The following is a 20002-nucleotide window of genomic DNA, read 5'->3' on the forward strand; positions in this document are numbered from 1 at the left end:
GAGCAAATAGTAGGTCTGAACCCATAAGTTTGTTTTAAATATTACAATGTGTTCAATGTTCTCTTTTTTTTTTTTTTTAAAACTCCACGCCAGAATAAATGTAAAATGAAATGGACGGGGGGACGGGAGTAATATTTGAAAGTTAACTCATGATACATGTCAATTAAAGGCGTGACATTTTCTTAATGGTAAGAATTAATCATACGCAAAGTCATGGTTCAGAAAAACCACCTAAAATCTTGTGGTACAAACAAATTAGCATGGTACTCGATCTACCTGTCCTTCATTCTCGAACAAACATGGTCATCAATAGCCCTTCTTTGTTTCTGTTTTACCTGTCAATCATTTTCTCGTCCATTCATCTCCAATATGTCCGGTGCGAAGCCCCTATAAAAGCCACTCTCATCACTCTATTCAATTCATTCTTTAGCAGCGAAGTATTTCTCTAAAGCATAAAGCGAGAAGTACTGCTAAATAAAGAATCTAACTATAAATAAAAAACAAAAAACTCAAAAACAAATCATCAAACCAAACCAAAAAAACAAAATGGCACGTCAAGTAGTTGCATTGGCTCTTCTCTTCGTTGCCCTTGTTGCAGGGCTAACACATGCAGCCGATTCGCCTGCTTCATCACCTGAAGCAAGCGCACCAGCAGCAGACTCAATTTCCATTAGCCCTTCTACTTCACCAGATGCATCAAGCCCTGTTGCATCCGATGTTGAGCCATCATCACCACCTGCACCAGCTAGTGAAGCAAGTGCACCAAATGCAGCTGCACCTAGTCAGTCAACTATTTCTGCAGCACCTGAAGCTGGTGCACCAAATGCTGCTGATGGTCCATCGGGGGTTTCTACTGCTGCCACTGATGACTACTACTGAACCACCTAATTAAGGCTGACGACTTGGATTCATGTTGTTTGATTGATTAGATGATGGGTGTTTCGGATTAGAGTGATGCGTTTTTTTTTTTTTTTAATTTGATTGTGAAATTTCTCAAAGTTTAGTTATACTAATAAAAAGCCTTTTAGATGGATGTTTTTGAATAATTTCAGGATGTGCATGATGATCTTTTCTTTGTCATGAAATTTTAATTAACTAACCTTTTTCTGTTGATTTATTACTGCTCATTATCTAATAGTTCTACCTTGAAAACTTTCGGAGTCCGGATGGATATAACAAATATTTACATAATCAGGTCTTTGAAAAGGTAATTGTAGTCTTTAGGTAAGTATTCTTAATAAGCATTTATCTGTAACCTATAATAAAGTAACAAACCTGTTATAACATAGTAGTACTAAATTATACTAATAATGTTGCATTGTCAATGTATGTAACTTAAATTCATTCCTATTTAGTTCCTCTACCTTGAAAATTCTCTTTTACATTTGAGTTGGAATTTATTACTCCTTCAATTAATAAAGGCTGTTAATACATACTTTGGGCCTGAGCATATAAGAACAAATTTACTTATATACGGACAAGGGCCAAATTAAAAGAAGAGAGAGAGGAGGAGATTCAACAATTTATAGGTTTCATATAACAATTTATGTACACGAGATCAAAAGCTCAAAACATGCATCGATTTTCATTTCTTTACCATTTGGAAGATGAATCCAGAACAAGAGGACAGTAGGACTCTATAAACATGTAACCTAATGACCCGGACGTGCATCAGCTCATACATTTTAATAAGCATATGAACTAAATTGTTACAACGGAGTAACGAGTACCCTACTCTGAACTGGCCAAGTTGAAAAACAAGATTTATCGCCATACTTCATTCGACTATTTTCTTTACCAGGGGTTAGTTTTGGGGGGAAGTAATTAGCTAAGATAGTTACTACAAATGCTACTAATAGTTATATGGAAGTGAATAATATTATTAGGAGTTTAGACACTAATTGTGCGATAAGGAGAGCCGGCTATGACTTGGAGACGCCTCTCTTTGATAGATGGATCTTGGAAGAGAAGCACTTTGTCCTTGTCTTTCACCCCAACCATGTGCAAGTGTTCATAGTCCTCTCTTTCTTTCCCTCTGTATAGCAGCCTCTGCTCTTTTGCTTCCAAACCGGTTACCATTGACAGCATCATCTTCAATTCACCTGAAAACCAACAAAAGGCGCACATCCCATTTTATTTCAATAAGATTGGTAACTGCCTAATCGATTTATTAACCGCAGTTGCCTTTTAGGTAACCAAACAATATAGTAGTAGAAACTCTTTCACACTTTTATAGTGAGTGACAAAAAATTAGAGTATTCAACCCAAAACATTACTAGTGGAGTACTTCAAGACTATTTAAACCTCGTACACACAAATGAGGAATAAGCACTGTAGCATTTTCTAACCCCTTCTAGCACGTTGGATCCGATTTTAGAGTTTACAGGTGTTATTTGGGTGGAGTAATGGCAGTGGCTCTATGGGCCGAAAAGTGAGCAAGAGGGAAAGAGAAGCTCAGAGTAGCGCTTTCGCGGATTGAGTTGAAAGAGAAACTCAAAACGATAAATTATGAAGAGAGAAAGAGTTTGTGACCATCTCATCAAAAAAATTTACTAACAAAATACCATGTAAACTTTGTGACTATCTCATAATGTTTTTTTTTTTTTTTTTAAATTAAACTCATATTGTATTCCTTCCCAAGGCCTAGTGAATTGACAAAACGGGAGGCTTACCAAAAGTAGAAGTGGGTTGGATAGAAATGTCATGGGACTTAGAAACAGTTGAGACTCGAATTGTGATGATTGCTTGATCTCCAACATTCTCACATTCTCTTTTTTGAACTAACATACCTCCTGGACGTAATTCCCATTTAATTTCACTAGCATTACCGTCAATTCCAGCAATACTTTTGCCTACTGAAACAGCCACCTTCGAATTGCTTCTGAAAAACCTCTTTGATCTTAACTTGATCATTCTTTCTTTCACTTTTTAGAGGCTCGAACAAATTAAAAGTAAAGAGTAGGAGAAAGAAAGTGGGTGAATTGGCTTCTTATATAGTAACCTGGGGGACTGTACGAGGACAAAATAGCAAACATAAAGTATTCCGAGAGTTACATGATTAAAATGAATTATATTAATTATATGTTTACAAACATAGTTTAATAAACTTTAGAAATGAAGGGGAAGGTATAACAAAGTGACACATGGAGGAAGTATGGAGGGAAGGTTTCGTATGCTGATGTTATGGGGTACTAAGCCACATGGGTGGGTGGCGGTTTGTGCTTGATTAGCGCGGGCCAATTTTAATACTATCATAAATACAGTCAGATGGTCATCTTTATCAAAATACTAAACTGATTATAGTGAGACTTTTCATGATCAGAAACCAGAGGAATGTTGGCATTTTTGGAGGCTGCATTATTGACGCTACAATTTTCCAAATCTGATGTTAGGCCAAAGAAAATTAATTGCTTTTGATTGGCCATTACTAAGTTTACAATAGATCTGTTGCCTGAGGAGTGTTTCCTTTCCTCCTTTGTCTCTTGGGCATTTTTGGAGAGTGTTAATCTTAGTCAATAATGCCTCTATTCTAATTTTTGTAGCACTATTCTCTTCTTGACTTTAAAAAGTATGACATATATTTTGATATTTAAGAATAATTAACTTTATAATTTTTATTTTACCTTAATATGAGAAGTTTTTATAGCCACGCAAATGTTATTCCATATATAAGGTCACAAGATTCGAACTTTTTATAATCACATAAATGTTACTCCCTCCGGATCAAAAAGAGTATCCACTTAGCCATTTGTTCATCTCTTAAGAAAATACTAACTCCTAGACAAAAATAGGTAATTTGACTAAACTGTCCCTAATTAAATAAGTATTGAGATTTGATCATATAACACTTAATAGGGGCAAATCTGGAAAGATAGGGCTAATCCTTTGTTGATTTAATAAGTGAACACTCTTTTTGACCCAAGACAAAAAAAAGGCTAAGTGGACACTCTTTTTTATCCTGAGGGAGTATGTGATCAAGAAAGCACCGCCCGAAGGGCCTCATACACCGATAGGTTAATAACATCTCAAATGAAATGAAGAAGGTTTGGTACCTCGATGTCGGTTCTTCATCACCTGGAGACGTAGTATCCCCCAAGTACTGTTGGGCTGTTCTCATGTTTAAGATCACAGATTTTAAAAGACTTCATAATTTTAACACATTATTGATTAATTCATACTATGTCACATAAATTGAAATGACAAAAGAAATATTTAAATAACAATACATGCTTCAAGTTCATATACCAGCCTTTAATTTTCCCTTACTTTCATTATATATATATATAGATTTTCTTATCCTTTTTATATGCTAATAGTTCAATTCGTCCAATCTTGATGGAATATAACGTCAATCTACGTACTAATAGTTGGCTACAACCTGTAGGGTGTATGCATTTGGAGTATGTAAATATCTCTCTCTCCGTCCCATATTAGTTCTTACTTTCTCCTTTACACGCCTTTAAAAATCATTAATGAAAGTATCTTTTTACTATATTACCATTATGTCTCTCCAATAAATTGCACTCTAATTAATATTGGTTACTTTGAAAAACAATTAATGTTAAGGATAAAATAGGAAAAAGTTAATTAATTGTATCTTGATTTTGTAAATGGACAAATATTTTGGGATATATATTTTTAGTAATGTGGCCAACTAATATGGAACGGAGGGAGTATATATAGATTGCCAAGAGATTAAGGTAGATAGAAAATAGATCTTGAATATATGGAAGAGTTAAGGTTTATGGATACATTTCTATATATAATAAGTATTAAGTACTTAATTATAACTTAAGCACTTAATTATAACTAATTATAACAAGTTATAATTAATAAACTAATCATATACCCAGTAACTTTCTTTTTAACCTTATTGGGGTATATAACTTAAATACTCCACTAATGCTTGCATAGAAACGGCCACAACCTTTTGTCGTTACTTGGTTACCTTTAATTTCATTCGGTTGTCCAGTTGAAAATGGAAAGGGGTGGGTGGCTCTAACAAATAAAATGCCTTTAATAATTTATTCTTATGTATTACTATTCTTAATTCTTGTTCTATGGAGACGAGTTGATCTCTCTACCATCTTGTCTTGTAAACTTGAGGAAAGTTGATTCTTTATTGATTTTGAACGATTCTCACCTCATTAACTAATTTTTGAGATTGATTTAGTTTTAATTCATTTCCTTATCAAATTAAAGCTCAACATTTTACACCATGACATCATCCTTTTGCGACCGATGTGTGTGGATATGGGCATATTCCCCCTCCTGAATGTGTTCACTTTAAATTTTAATTTACAAGGTAGAGGTCTAAGTTAAACCCGATAAACCAACTTAATTGGAAGAAAAAAAAATCACGGTGATTTAATAATATGCATGAGTATCTTCCCATGTGGGAAAGACAAACGCTTGCAAATTATAAATTGCTCTTTCTAACTGTGTCTCTTCCAACCACCACATGCTTTAATTTTTTCCTTCATCAAAATTCCTTGTTAATGTAAAGAGAACGAGTCTTGGGCATCATACATTGGACATTCCGCATCACTGGAACTTTAACGTATACTAATTTTTAATGCATATGTATTCCATGCTAATCAATATAAAATATTTTTAAATGATGTAAATAATTTTAGACTATCCGATGCATTACACTAAAATTTAAAGGGCAAAAATTCAAGCTCAACCGATGAATAGTGAGCCCACTCTATTGATATTTATTGCCACTTAAAAATAAATTATACCTTTTACTTTTAATAAGGATACATTATATTTCTTAAACTCTATTAAAGAATTTATATAAGAAGGAATTCAATTAAACTTCTAATACTACAAAATTCACCATAACTTTTAATCTCCTATAAATTCTTATAGTACTTTTTTTTCCCACCGATTCTGTACCTCTCAAACATAGTTGAATGTTGTATGCAATTTTCAGGCTTTATAAGGCAGAAGGACAATAATTTTTTTAAAGTAAATAATTTTCCAACATTGAAGAAAACATGACTCTAAATAATTGTTAGAAACTTATATTTTATAGACTAATTAGGAAAATGCCGTGTGAGATCCACTTTGTCTGCAAAATATTATGAATAAAAATTTAAATTAGTTTCCCAAAACATATATCTCTAAATATGAAAGAAAAAAAGAAGAAATTAAGGAAGCACCACAAGAGAGGATGAAAAGACAATAGAAAATTAAAAAGTAATATCTGAGAACTCAGATGAATATTTAAAAAATAAAAATTCATGTATAATTTCATATCAAAATAATCTCCGTCTTATAATCATGCCAATTCGTATATATATTCCTTACCAAACAGAAAAAAATAAGAAAGGAATAAGAGATTAGAAAATCATAATACACATAACACAATATCAATCAATCATATAGTGGCAATTCTAAAATCACTCTTTTAGAGAAACCAACCCCCTCCCTTCCATAGCCTACGAATCTTCGCTAGTTCCACATATGGAGATGATGGTCTTCATCATCCGTGAAATTTGAAGGTGATGGAAGTTGATTCCGGCATCCATCATCCATTAATTTTTCATATCTCTTCATTTCTCATTTTCTGTAAATGTTTTTTTAAAGGAAAAAGAATAAAGAAAACGAAAATGATTTTTTTTTTTTTATAAATATGCTAAACCGAAAAGCACCCTTGAGGAAAATGGATACCATTTCTTGCCTTTATTGTTTATTGATTAATTTTCTTTGAACTTTCCTTTCACATATTTATTAATTGAATAAGCCTATATTTATTTAGTTGATGACTCTTCAAATTCTACAGTTTCTTACTCTTGATAAATACTAATTGCCTAATTAATATCATACAACAATTTAAATGTAATACCTAGTAACTCTTCGGGTGCTGCTATTTGGCACAACTCAAAATGGCACAATTTGGCACAACCCTATTAAAAAGTCTTAATTACCCTTAATGAAGATTTGGCTCCAATAAGTGATATTTCCCTCCAAATTTTTTTCTTCAAGACAAAGCAATTATTACACATAACATGCTTGAGCTTTTCATTCTTTCAATACCTACAACTCATAAATTTATCTCTCTCTAATATTTTTATATAATTTATACATACATAGCATGGACCTAGAAAGCTTTTTGGTAGGCTTCTTAATGACATTTGTTTTTGTTTGTGGTTTTAAGACTCTTTTGTTTTACGTTTCTTTTTGTTTGGTTTCTAATAAAATATCCACTAAGTCCACTTAGTGGTTTGTTTAAAAAAAAAATTATACATACACCTAATTTAGTTATTTGGTCAACCTATATATACGGTCTATCAATACAAACTACAAGTTAATGTACCCTATAAATATCGTTTAAACAATATCAAAAAAAGTCCTAAATTACATACAAAAATTGTCTAATTTTTTGATGAAATTGCACTTATTTTATATAAAAAATGATTGAATTGAATCAAAATTTAGTAAAAATATTTACTCAATCGTATATAATATTTAGCTAAATTGAAGTAATTCAACATTTCAATTAAGATCAATCATAGTGTTGATTGCTTGTTTCATCAGGATTTTTGTCATTTTTTTTAAATTGATTGAATTAAATTAAAACTTGCTAATTGTTCCTCAATTATATCTAATACTTATCTAATTCTTGCTAGAATAAATCTTTAATTCAAAGTCAACAATAATGTGACTACTTGTTAAACCCGCTATTTTTTTATAAAAAAAAATTGATTGAAGTAAATCGAAATTTGCTAATTGTTATTCCTACTTAGATAGATTGAGATAATTCAATGTTTCCATTAAAGTCAACTCGGTGTTGACTAATTGTTACATTCACTATTTTTTTATTTTCTTAAATTAATTTAATTAAATCAGCACTTACAAAATATTTATTCAATCCAATCCTATCTAATGCTCAACAAATTGAGATAATTCAATGTTTTAATTAAAGTCAATCACAATGTCAACTACTTGTTACATTCATTATTTTTTATTTTTTATTTTAAAAGTTGATTGAATTAAATTAAAAGCCGATAACTATTACTCAATCATATCTAATACTTAGCTAATTTGAGATAATTTAATATTTCAATTAGAGTCAACCATAGTGTTGACTTCTTGTTACATCCTTTTAAAAATAATAATGATGGAATTAAATCAAAACTTGCTAATTGGTATTCAAATTTTTCTAACTCTCAGAAAAACTAAGATAATTCAACATTTCAATTAAAGTCAATCATAGCGTTTGACTACTTGTTATATCCACTTATTTTATTAAAAAAAAAAAAGATTGAATTGAATCAACACTTGGGAAAACTTTTACTTAATAATGGTTGATGCTTAGCTAAATTGAGAAAATTCAACTTCAATCAAAGTCAACCATAGCGTTGACTACTTGTTAATGCCTCTTTGTATCATTTCAGCTTTTTTATCGAATGTCTACTGAAGAGACAACACTTGTTACATCGTCTATTTAAAAAAAAAAAATGAATTAAATCAAAACTTGCTAATTGTTATTCAATCCTATCTAACGCTTTACTAAACTAAGATAATTTAATATTGCGGTTAAAGTCAACCATAGTGTTGACTACTTGTTACATCCATATTTAAAAAAAATAATTGACTTAAATCAAAACTTGTTAATTGTTACTCAATCATATCTAATACTTTCCTAAATTGAGATAATTAAATATTCCAATCAAAGTCAACCATTATCATAGTGTTAACTCTCGTAACATCTACTATTTTTGTTTAAATTGAATGAATTAGATATGAACTTGCTAATTGTCACTCAATTCTATTTAATAATTAACTAATTGAGATAATTCATATTTCAATTAAAGTCAACGATAGTATTTACTACTTGTTACATCTACTTTTTTTTTTAATTGATTGAATTAAATCAAAAGTTTCTAATTGTTACTCAATCCTATACTTAGCTAAATTGAAGCAATTCAATGTTTCAATTAAAGTCAACCATAGTGTTGACTACTTGTTTCTTTCACTATTTTATTGATTGAATTAGATCTAAACTTACTAATTGCTAATCAATTCTATCGAACTTAGTTAAATTGAGATAGTTTTTATGTTTTAATTAAAGTTAATTATAGTGTTGACGACTTGTTACATTCATTATTTTTTTAGAGTGATTAAATTAGATCAAAATTTGTCAATTGTTACTCAATTTTATTTAATACTTGACTAATTGAGATAATTCAATTTTTCAATTAAAGTCAAACATATATTGACTACTTGTTGCGTCTACTTTTTATTAAAAAAAATTGATTGAATTAAACCAAGAGTTGCTAATTGTTACTCAATCCTATATAATACTTAGCTAAATTGAAGCAATTCAATATTTCAATTAAAATCAACCATAGTGTTGACTACTTGCTACATCAACATTTTTTGTTTAAATTGATTGAATTAGATCTAAATTTGGTCATTGTTACTCAATTCTATTTTATACTTATCTAATTGAGATAATTCAAAGTTCCAATTAAAGTCCACTATAGTATTGACTATTTGTTACATCTACTTTTTTTTAAAAAAAAATTGATTGAATTAAATTAGAAGTTGCAAATTGTTATTCAATCCTATATAATACTTAGCTAAATTGAAGGAATTCAATGTTTTAACGAAAGTGGACCATAGTGTTGACGACTTGTTACATTCTTTATTTTTGTTTAAATTGATTGATTTAGATCTAAACTTGTTAATTGCTACTCAGTTCTATTTAATACCTAACTAATTGAGATAATTTTATGCTTCAATTAAAGTCAGCCATAGTATTGACTACTTGCTACATCTACTTTTAAAAAAATGATTGAATTAAATCAAAAGTTGCTAATTGTTATTCAATCTTATATAATACTTAGCTAAATTAAAACAATTCAATATTTCAATTAAAGTTAATCATAATATTGACTACTTGTTACATCCACTATTTTATTGATTGAATTAGATATAAACTTACTAATTGCTACTCAATTCTATCTAATACTCAGCTAAATTAAGATAATTCATTATTTCAATTAAAGTCAACCGTAGTGTTGACTATTTTTTTTTACATCCACTCTTTTAAGAAAAATTGATTGAATTAGATCTAAAGTCAAGCTCATTGTTACTTTTTTCCATTTAATACATAACTAATCGAGATAATTCAATGTTTCAGTTAAAGTCAACCATAGTACTAACTACTAATCACATTTTCTTTTTTCTTTTATAATTGATAGAATTAAATCAAAAGCTGCTAATTGTTACTCAATCTTATATAATACTTAGGTGAATTGAAGCAATTCAATGGAGTACTTGTTACATCCACTGTTTTATTGATTAAATTAGATCTAAATTTACTAATTGCTACTTAATTATATCTAATACTTAGCTAAGTTGAGATAATTTAATGTTTCAATTAAAGTCAACCATAATTTTGACAAACTCTTACATCCACTTTTTTTTTTTTTTAATTGATGAAATTGAATCAATAGTTATCAACTTATTTTACGTAATCTTATATAATACTTAGCTAAATTGAATCAATCCTATATTTCAATTAAAGTCAACCATAGTGTTGAACACTTGTTACATCCATTTTTTGTAAAGTTATTGAATTAAATCAAAACTTCGTATTATTACTCAATTATAGCTAATTTTAGCTAAATTGCGATAATTTAATGTTTCAGTTAAAGTCAACTAGCTATGGCAGCAATGGCTACGCCCCCAGGCCTCCGTGTAGAGAGAGAAGAGAACGTTAGGTTTTAGATTAGATTATGTTCTAGTTGATTCATTTTGACGTCCCAACCATAGTGTTGACTACTTGTTACATACATTTTTTTTTTAAATTGACGAAGTTAAATCAACTATTAGCAATTTTTTTTACTCAATCCTAATCTAATCTTGTTTAATTTGCACTAATTCAATTTTGAATCCACCCATAAAACAAAACATGCAAAAACACCAATTTCCAAAAAAAAAAAAAAAATAACAAAGAATTTTAATCATAATAAAAAAAACGAAATCTATACCCTTCTATTATATTGAAAACCATCAGTCTTATTAGCCGGTACAAAGTTAGTGAGAGGCATCTGATCACCACCACGATTATTATAAGAAGGAAGAAAAAATTCCTTAGCCATTGGATTGAGCTTGAATTTTCTCAACATGTCAACAATATGTTGCATATGATAATTATCTGATTTATCCAATGAAGATATTTTTGGAGTCGTATTTAAAAAAAAATTAGGCATGTAAATATGTTTTTTTTTTTTTGATTCCTCTTACTATTTATTACTATAATTATACTATCCATAAGAAATATGGAAAATAAAAAACTACTCCACTGTTGTGGGCTTCAACAATTTATTGTTTTAATTTGCTTCACAATGAAGCAATAGTTGGTAAATGGATGTACTTGGAATAGGTGTATTGCACGTTTTTTCTTGTCGAATGTTATTGGGAAGAAAAAGTAATTATGGTCTTGAAGAAAGAGAGAGTAAAATTTGAATTATTTTGACTTTTCCTCTAACTTTTCAGGAAGGATATCAATGGAATAGAAAAAAGAGAAATTTACTGGTACACCCTCAAAGGCCATGTGAAATTACATTAATACCCCTAAAAAGGTGGAATTGTGCCAAGTTGTGCCATTTGTGGTTGTGCCAAATATATTTACCCTAACTTTTCACCTTCTGTTCGTTATTCTTGGCCTTCAGATATCAAGTTTTGTTTCCGCAAGACCACAACAAACACGGTCATTGATCCTTTCATTTGGCACAAAGAATTAAGTTGGCTATTAATTTAGAATCCTATTAAATCTAATGTAAACAATATGATTAATGAACATTACTTATCCAAAAGTGTTTTTGACTGGAAGTAAATTTGCTAGTGATTTCCTATTAAAGATGCACTATCTTTCATTTTGCCTGATGCTATTTATTTTTATTTAATTTTATGTTTTTATCATCAATCATGTTTAAGTGAAGGGTAAAATGGTCTTTCAATTTTAAACTCGGGAGCTTTCCACTTTTTGGCACAAAGAATGAAGTTGGCTATTAACTAGAATCCTATTAAATCAAATTAATGGCTAAAGTGACTGTTACTATAACAAAATACAATGTACTCCCTCCGTTCACTTTTAATTGTCCACTTTGGACTTTTCACGCTGTTTAAGAAATAATAAATGGAGTACATAATTTACCAATGTTCCCATATTAATTAATTTATATTTTTATTGGATTTGAAAAATGATTTGAAGTGAGTAATTAATACTATGGGTAAAATAGGAAAAAATAAATTGTGTTCTCTTGATATGCTAAAAGTGACAAGTAAAAGTGAAAATTTATTTTTAGAATACTGGACAAGTAAAGTGAATGGAGGAAGTAAACAATATGATTTCTGAACGTTACTTATCCAAAAGTGTTTTGACCGGAAGTAAATTTGCCATTGATGTCCTATTAAAGATGCACGATCTTTCATTTTGCCTGATGCTATTTATTTTTATTTAATTTTATGTTTTCATCATAAATCATGTTTTAAGTGAAAGGTAAAATGGTCTTTCAACTTTAAACTTAGGAGCTTCCCACTTTTAGTATTATATATATATATATATATATATATATATATATTAATTTACTTGATAATGATAGCGATATCAATGATATCGCTAGGAACAACTAGCCAGCTAAAAATGTATTTATATACGAAATTTACAATCATTATTTGACTTATATTGGACGTGACAGTGCAAAAGTATATCATCAAATTAATATGATTGAAATAGAGGAAGTACTTAATATAGAAATGCTTCATTTACGTCAAATATGCACTGTTACTAGATTATAATTGTACAATATGTCAAAATTTGAGAAATTCATTGATAAATAATGTGAACTCATGGAGTTCTAGCTATCTCATTCAAAGGCTTTAAATTTTTAGTGATACTGTCACAATTATTTGATTAAGAGTTCACTTTTGATTGAATCTATTTTACCTGTTTCCTTTTACCCGGCAATATGACTATCATAGGATAAAGGGACTAGTTTTACCTCTAATTAATATAAGCATTTTGTGGTGCTACACTTTCCTTTCCATGCATACCACCTTAGCTATACCTCGAGGCAACCTAAAACTTTTATTCAGAACTACGAGAAATGAGTATAGGTATTTAATTAGTCTCATAATTAACTTGAGTATTAAGAAATCTTTATTAAGATTTGGCACGTACTATTGAAATGTGTAGTGAATCTGAATAGAAAACTCAACCCAGCAAGGGCATCGAGATTTTGGTTGAGATCGTACTTGGGATATGATTCCTTTTCCAAATCCCCTTACAAGATTTTCATTGTTGTGTGAGTAGATATTAAGTACATTGGAACTCAAACAACATGTGAGATCGAAAGAATAGTATCACTTGAAGATTTTGGATCTGTCTTATTAGTGTTACTGGCTAGACTAGGTCGTTGATGTTGGCGTGGAACACAAAGATTGGGAAAGAGAAAAAGAACTGATATTGCTTATGCACACCAAGCATACATATACTGGTTATAAAAAAAGATTATGCACGCTAATAGAGTAAATAACGTTTTATACTATCAGTGTATTACTGTATTTTAATAGGTTTTAACATGTTAACAATTTTATTCGTCGTTTTACTAATTTCATTTATTAATTATAATTTTATAGTTTTATATTTTAGATACGAAAATAAAAATGATATTGTTATTGTTCCCCATACAAACTCATCAAGATAGAGACGTTATTTTTGGTCCGTCTTCACAAAAAATGAAGAAAGTAGCGTGAATTGATTTGTAACTTATACTACAATGATTCTCAAGTTTTTTAGTTTGTGTGTGTGTGGTGTGGGGGGGTGGTTGGGAAGTCCATCAGGAACGGATCCACTGTATGATATGTGGGTTCATGGGAATTCAGTAATTTTCGTCTTAGACAATGTATGTGTACTAAGAAATTTACTGAATATTTATAAATATTTGACGCTGAGTCTGGTTATTATTATGTTAACTCGAGATCGTTGTAGCCTGTAGGAACCCATAAACTTCAAATCCTGAATCGCTTCTAAAGTCACTAATTGACAACTGCTTAATTAAGCTTAGTTTAATGAGTAAAGCGGAAGTATCTATGAATAGCAAAATCTGTGTGACGATGTCAAAAGAATAGTTCTTTAGAGTACCAAATGAGCTGTACTCGTTGGCTGTACATTTCTTATAGACTTGCAAAGCACGTACGAGACTACTAATTAATTAACCAATATGCAGAAGTTGACTAAAGAATACACCCTTGCCTTGCTCCTCAAGTACATATCAGTCGTCCTCCAAATCCAAATGCGTCTAAATTCTACTCCTATATATAAACCATAGTTAATCAATCTTTTCTTAATCTAATCAACTCTCTAAGCTCACAAAAACATAGCAAGGATGAAGAGAGAGGGTCGACAACATGGTCTTGTTCGGACCCATCCCATCATACCCTCCCCTTGGAACCCCAAGCCCAACTCCAGGTACTGTTTTCAGCTCGAACTATGTATACATACGGTACTAAAAGATTTAAATGTAAATATATAATAAGATCATCACATATCATCCTAAATTGATAGACTAACTTTATATTCTGGATTCGCCTATGCAGGTACGTTAACAAGTTGAATTCCCCTCCCACGGCTGGGTTGTTCACCAAAGCGTCACCAAAGCCCTCGAACCATTCCAAGTTCACAGGCAAGTGTGGCAGGTCCAAATGCACATGTTGTCACATACACCCTGCTGGAAAGGCTAAGGACAAGGCCAAGGGGACACAAAAGCTGAGAGGTTGTGACATTGTTTCTAGGCCCGGGTTGACCTTTTATGGGTTCTCAGCTATTAGCATATTGGACCATTGACTGGTGATTACATGGATCTCGATTCTTGATGATGATGGATTTTACCATACATGATGCTGATAAGGTTGTTGATTCCAACTGCTCGCTACTTACAGTAGAAATTGAGGAGATAGATAACTTTGATAATGAAAGCAAGAGTTTGTAACAAGGGAGTTGTGTGGGAAAGGAAAGAAGATGGAGATTGGTGTTTGATGGAAGAAATGTGATTTAGTCCGTTGACTTGGAATGTATTTAGTTACTAGCGGATAAATTGTTGTACTTACTGCGATATAAGTTTGATATTTATTTGAATAAATTGTTGTAATGCATAGTGCAATACATAAAGACAAATTTGGAAGGCTATTTGCTGCGATATAAGTTTGATAAATTGTTGAATGTCACCCTGAAACTTGTAAAGTTTTACTTTATGATGTACAAAGGCAGATACCATATGGAACAATGCTCACAGTGGAAAACCTAGCCTAAACTTTAGTTTTCAACTTCATAAAACAAGTAACAATGGTCCTCGCGTATAGATAGCTTCAACAATCAACACAACATCTACGAGTTGCATCTCTTTGATGGTATGATGGAAGACATCATAAATCTCTGAACATTCGATTGGGCGAGACTCCAAATTGATGTTGTATATTTGGGGATGCGTTCTGATCATTAGACGGTACTGTTGGCAAGGTATGAACATTTATATGTTTTGGGCTATTCTTCTTTCCTGAATTCTCGTAAGAGCCATTCTTGGTCGAATATGTAGAAGTTGGCTGCGACATCAAGTCTTGCATTGTGCTGTTACTGGAATTTCTTCCAAGTTTTGGTGACAGAAGACGTTTTAATGGGGTCTGCATCAAACTAAACCATATGAACCACTTCCCCCAAGGGGAGAGCATGAACAAAACCAGCATGGACAAAACCAGAACTATTCAAAGTATGTAAAAGAATGTACTCGTGGAGAAAAATGATCATCAGTCGGTTCATTGTTTTGACAGTAGACTATTAGAAATGAAAAAACCATAAGTTGATAGTGAAAACTCGTCATGGCCATATACCATGAGTCCATGACATATTTTGACAATGGGATCAAAAGTGGTTTATTAGGAATATCTGGATTGGAGTTGCAAGAAATCATGGTAGTACCTTTTTTGTGTGATTTTTTGTTGTTTCTCTTTCCTTGTAGAACTTAGGCAGGGGACGAGCTCTGAAACAACAGCTTTGTCGAAGTTTCCTAAGCTCCAATTCAGCTTTCTCCTGCAAGCAAAAGGGTATCCCTTCTTATCAAATTTATTTGCTTATTGCTTGCAATGTCAAGGCATTAAGCAGTTAAGTTGTTGGAGAGACAATAAAGAAAGTCAGAAAAATTGGACAAGCCAATAAGGAAGCTCAGGAAGAACCTTTAGTTTTGTTTGTAGCTGAACTTTCTGTACCTCCTTTGCATTGAATTTCTCCTCAAGCTTCTGAATTGTAGTTACAGGTGTAAGATGGGATTGGACCTAAGAAATGCAGAGATAATCTTATTGAAGATGCCAATAGACATTAAAAAGAAGGCCTTACCTGTTTCCTTCTTGCAGCTCTTTCTTCTGTCCTCAGTAGAAATGGAGTGGATAAAGAGGGTGATTGTAGTTTGTTACGGCAGGCTGTTAAAGACTTGGAACAACTGAAGAACAGTACTAAGGTAAGAGAAATCCAGTGGCACAACAAAATGATAGAATCCTATAATCTGCATAGTGCAACTTGGATTCATGCCAATATAGGGCACACCTTGTGTATGATTGATTTATGCACCATTTCTTATTTTTATGATCCTGACTGACGTATCGATTCCATGCACATAAGACAATAATTTTACTATGTAGTTTTGTTTTCAATTCGCTTATTAAGAAGACTATGCCTGTCTGAACATAGAACTATATTCTACCAGTAGAATCAACTGCTCCTTAACTCAAACTTTTAAGGGAAAAGGGTCAAAAATACCCCTCTACTTTGGAAAAAGGGCTAAAAATATCCTCCGAAGTCAAAAATACCCCTCCCATCCTTAAAGTTTTCAAATATACCCCTGTCTTGACGGAAATTATCCCTCAAAATAACCCGAAATTAGTTTTTAAACCCGCTCCATCATTTAAACCCGACCCAACTAAATAATAACCCATAATTTCGGGTTTAAAAACTAATTTCGGGTTATTTTGGGGGATAATTTCCGTCAAGACAGGGGTATATTTGAAAACTTTAAGGATGGGAGGGGTATTTTTGACCCAAAATAAGTTTGGAGGATATTTTTAGCCCTTTTTCCAAAGTAGAGGGGTATTTTTGACCCTTTTCCCAACTTTTAATATAGAGAGTTTCTCAGATATTCTTTATATGTTAGCTTATGTTAGCCTTCATCCAACTTGAATTTAAAATGAAAGGAACCCTGTAATGGTAAAGCTCGTCTATGTTTGCTGTAATGTCATATTAGCAGTTTTACATGTTAACTCAATGCCCTTCTACCAAGATGTTGCCGTCTTAATGTACATGCAGTAATCTACTCCATAAAAGTCAAATCCAAGGTTATTATTTTGAAGATACTTACACAGCTGACAAGATATTCCATTTTGGGCCGGCCGTTTGACTTCCTGAAGCTGCCGGATGAATTGGTGTTTCCATCCTGTAAATTTGAAAAAGTGACCAAGTTAATGGTTGTTGCTATCATGGAATTTTTTTTGTAGTCAAAGCTTAAACTGTCATTTTACTATGACAAATATATACCTTCTATTTTCAGAAGATGGGGTTATCATGGGACGTTTGGCTGCACCATTTGAATTTGCCTGCAGGTGAAAAATGAATAAATTTTAACCAAGTCCAGCATAATATTTACAATTTTATCTTTGGAAAAATAGATTATAAGGTAATTACAAGTAAATCTCTTTCACAAGCAGTAATTAGTAACCTGATAAAAAGATAACTTACTTGCTATAACAAGTTAAACGACACTGCTAATATAAAACCTTAAATACAATTATTAGCAGGATTAGCATTTAGTGAATGAGATATAAACAAGCAGAGGAAAGTAAGTACCACAGGAGTTTTGAGAGGAGTAACACACTTCTTCACGGCATTGGGAGCGACCTTTGGATTTTCTTTCTTGAGGGAAGGAGGGGGAGGAGGCACCTTATCTGGCTCTTTGGCAGGGGTGAAATTCATCAATTTGCTTAAAGATTTTGAGGATGATCTCTTTTCGTTCGCAAACACTGATGTGGGATTCTTTGTGATTGGAGTGAAATTGTTTTCTTTATTGACATGACGAGGAATGTTATGCCTAGATGGTGAAGGTGGAATTTTAGACTTTATAGAGTGAACTGATGATTTGAATGAAGAAAAAGCTGATCTTTTCTTGCTCGTCGCAGATGTAACATCATCGTCTTGCTTAGAGCTGGAACTCTGCTGAATCAACGAAGAAAATCAATCTCCACACACTAGCATATTAAATTAGATGAATCAATCAGTTAATCAAACTATATCTAATCCTCTCTACTAGAATCCATTTCATTCAGGTTAGTGATTTTCCTTTTTTAAGGCAAAATTATAAGATTCTCTAAAACTAGATGTTCTTAACGACTCACCATACAAGTTATTAACCAGACTACAAAAGTCTCGACACATTCTAATATAGGAGTGTAACTGTTCGGTAATGCCCACATACTGCCTTTGGTGAGGCCAGACGATGGGCCGAATGGAAGTCATCGTCGAACATGTTGTTTGCTTGATGGGTTTGGTTAACAAAAAGTTGCACAGTTTCTATCAGCTGTAACTTTTGGCATGAGGAGCTTGATCCTAACATCAATGATAACATAATACTCCCTCCGTTTCAATTTGTTTGTATTAGTCTGACTCGACAGGAAATTCCAAAAGATAAAGCAAACTTTTGAATTTTGTTAAAAAAGATACATATATATATATATATATATATAATGTACAAAATGTCCTTTGGATCATGTGGTCTGAAATATGTCATGTAGGATGTTGAGTGTGAGGAGTTTAAATATAGAAAGTAACATTTTTTCTAAACAAACTAAAAATGAAATTAAGACAAACAAATTGAAAGGAAGGGAGTACTATGTAGAACAGAAATTCAAGTAAAAACCATAGGGGTGTGTAGAACATATTTACCTTTAGCAAAGGTTTCTCTGTATGAGATGTTTCACTAAGCTCTGATCCTGAAATCGTTTCTACGGGAGTTAAAGGGGCGGTATTTTCTGTCTCCATCACATCTGCAACCCCTTCCATGGAACTATTGACATTAGGATCCACTGCAAGACTATTTTTGGTGATATCTTCATTGGCCTCTTCTTGGGTATTGGCTTGTTCGAGCAAAGCAGCAGCCTTTTGGGCAGCAATTTTCTTGTAATGAGCTTCAAAGAAAGCTTTCTTCTGTGCAACAGAACCTGGCTGAGCATACCTTTCTGCTTCCTCAACATAGCGCTTGTGAGAAAATGTGGACCATTTATCCCATGCCAATGACTGTTGTAAATCTCCCAAAAGAAACGGACTCCCCTAGAGCATGCATGTGGTTTCGCTGAATTTACAAGAAGAAAAAAGAATAACCCTTTAAAGAAAGAAAGAAAGAAAATATGGAGTGAAATAGGGAAGTGGAAGGAGACATAGATGTGAAATTATTCTCAGTAAAAATAGGCAGGGGTGGAGCCAGTATTTTCACTAGAGTACATCGTATGTACAATGTTAATTTTTTTAAAAAATTTATTATGTTTAATCTCCGTCTTTTGTTCGTGTGTTTACTTATTTATATTTTGAATTCTCCGGTGAAAATCCTGGTTTTGTCCACTCATTAGGTGAGTGTAGAAAGAGAGTAATATTACCTGTTTAGCTTCATTGGGTGGTAAGGCAGAAGCGTAAGAGAAGGCACGCATAAGACAAGCTGAATCTCCCATTATACGACAAGAAATAATCAGTTTGCAACAAAACAAACTGAGGAACCTGGAAGTACTAGGATGTTACCAGAAAATTACTAGGATTATTGTTCTGTTGTTGTTGTTAACTTCTTGTTTTTTCCCTTATAATAATTGTTGGCATGTAAATCTATTTCTCTCTCTCATGCACACACACTTTTCTCTCTGTAGGGATCTGACCATTTAAATTTGAAATTCAAAT

The 20002-nt window shown here is 32.0% G+C and overlaps 3 protein-coding genes and 1 pseudogene across 3 annotated transcripts; 2 read left to right on the forward strand and 2 right to left on the reverse strand.

Moving 5' to 3' along the window:
* Positions 1-546: 546 nt before the first annotated feature.
* LOC132047604 (classical arabinogalactan protein 11-like) lies at positions 547-879 on the forward strand. The gene has a single exon (XM_059438624.1). The coding sequence runs from the start codon at positions 547-549 to the stop codon at positions 877-879; it is 333 nt and encodes a 110-aa protein (XP_059294607.1).
* A 682-nt stretch (positions 880-1561) lies between these two features.
* Positions 1562-3067, reverse strand: LOC132048064 (BAG family molecular chaperone regulator 3-like). Its single transcript, XM_059439005.1, has 2 exons — positions 2673-3067; positions 1562-2102 (listed from the first exon to the last, which is right to left on the reverse strand). The coding sequence occupies exons 1-2, from the start codon at positions 2911-2913 to the stop codon at positions 1891-1893; spliced, it is 453 nt and encodes a 150-aa protein (XP_059294988.1). The 5' UTR covers positions 2914-3067; the 3' UTR covers positions 1562-1890.
* Positions 3068-14411: 11344 nt separating this feature from the next.
* Positions 14412-15109, forward strand: LOC132038088 (uncharacterized). The gene is made up of 2 exons (XM_059428814.1): positions 14412-14494; positions 14623-15109. Exons 1-2 carry the CDS (start codon positions 14412-14414, stop codon positions 14867-14869), a joined length of 330 nt encoding a protein of 109 aa, XP_059284797.1. The 3' UTR covers positions 14870-15109.
* Positions 15110-15223: 114 nt separating this feature from the next.
* Positions 15224-19982, reverse strand: LOC132038079 (protein WVD2-like 7; annotated as a pseudogene).
* Positions 19983-20002: the final 20 nt, after the last annotated feature.

This window comes from Lycium ferocissimum, chromosome 2 (genome assembly GCF_029784015.1).
Source record: "Lycium ferocissimum isolate CSIRO_LF1 chromosome 2, AGI_CSIRO_Lferr_CH_V1, whole genome shotgun sequence".
NCBI lineage: Eukaryota > Viridiplantae > Streptophyta > Magnoliopsida > Solanales > Solanaceae > Lycium > Lycium ferocissimum.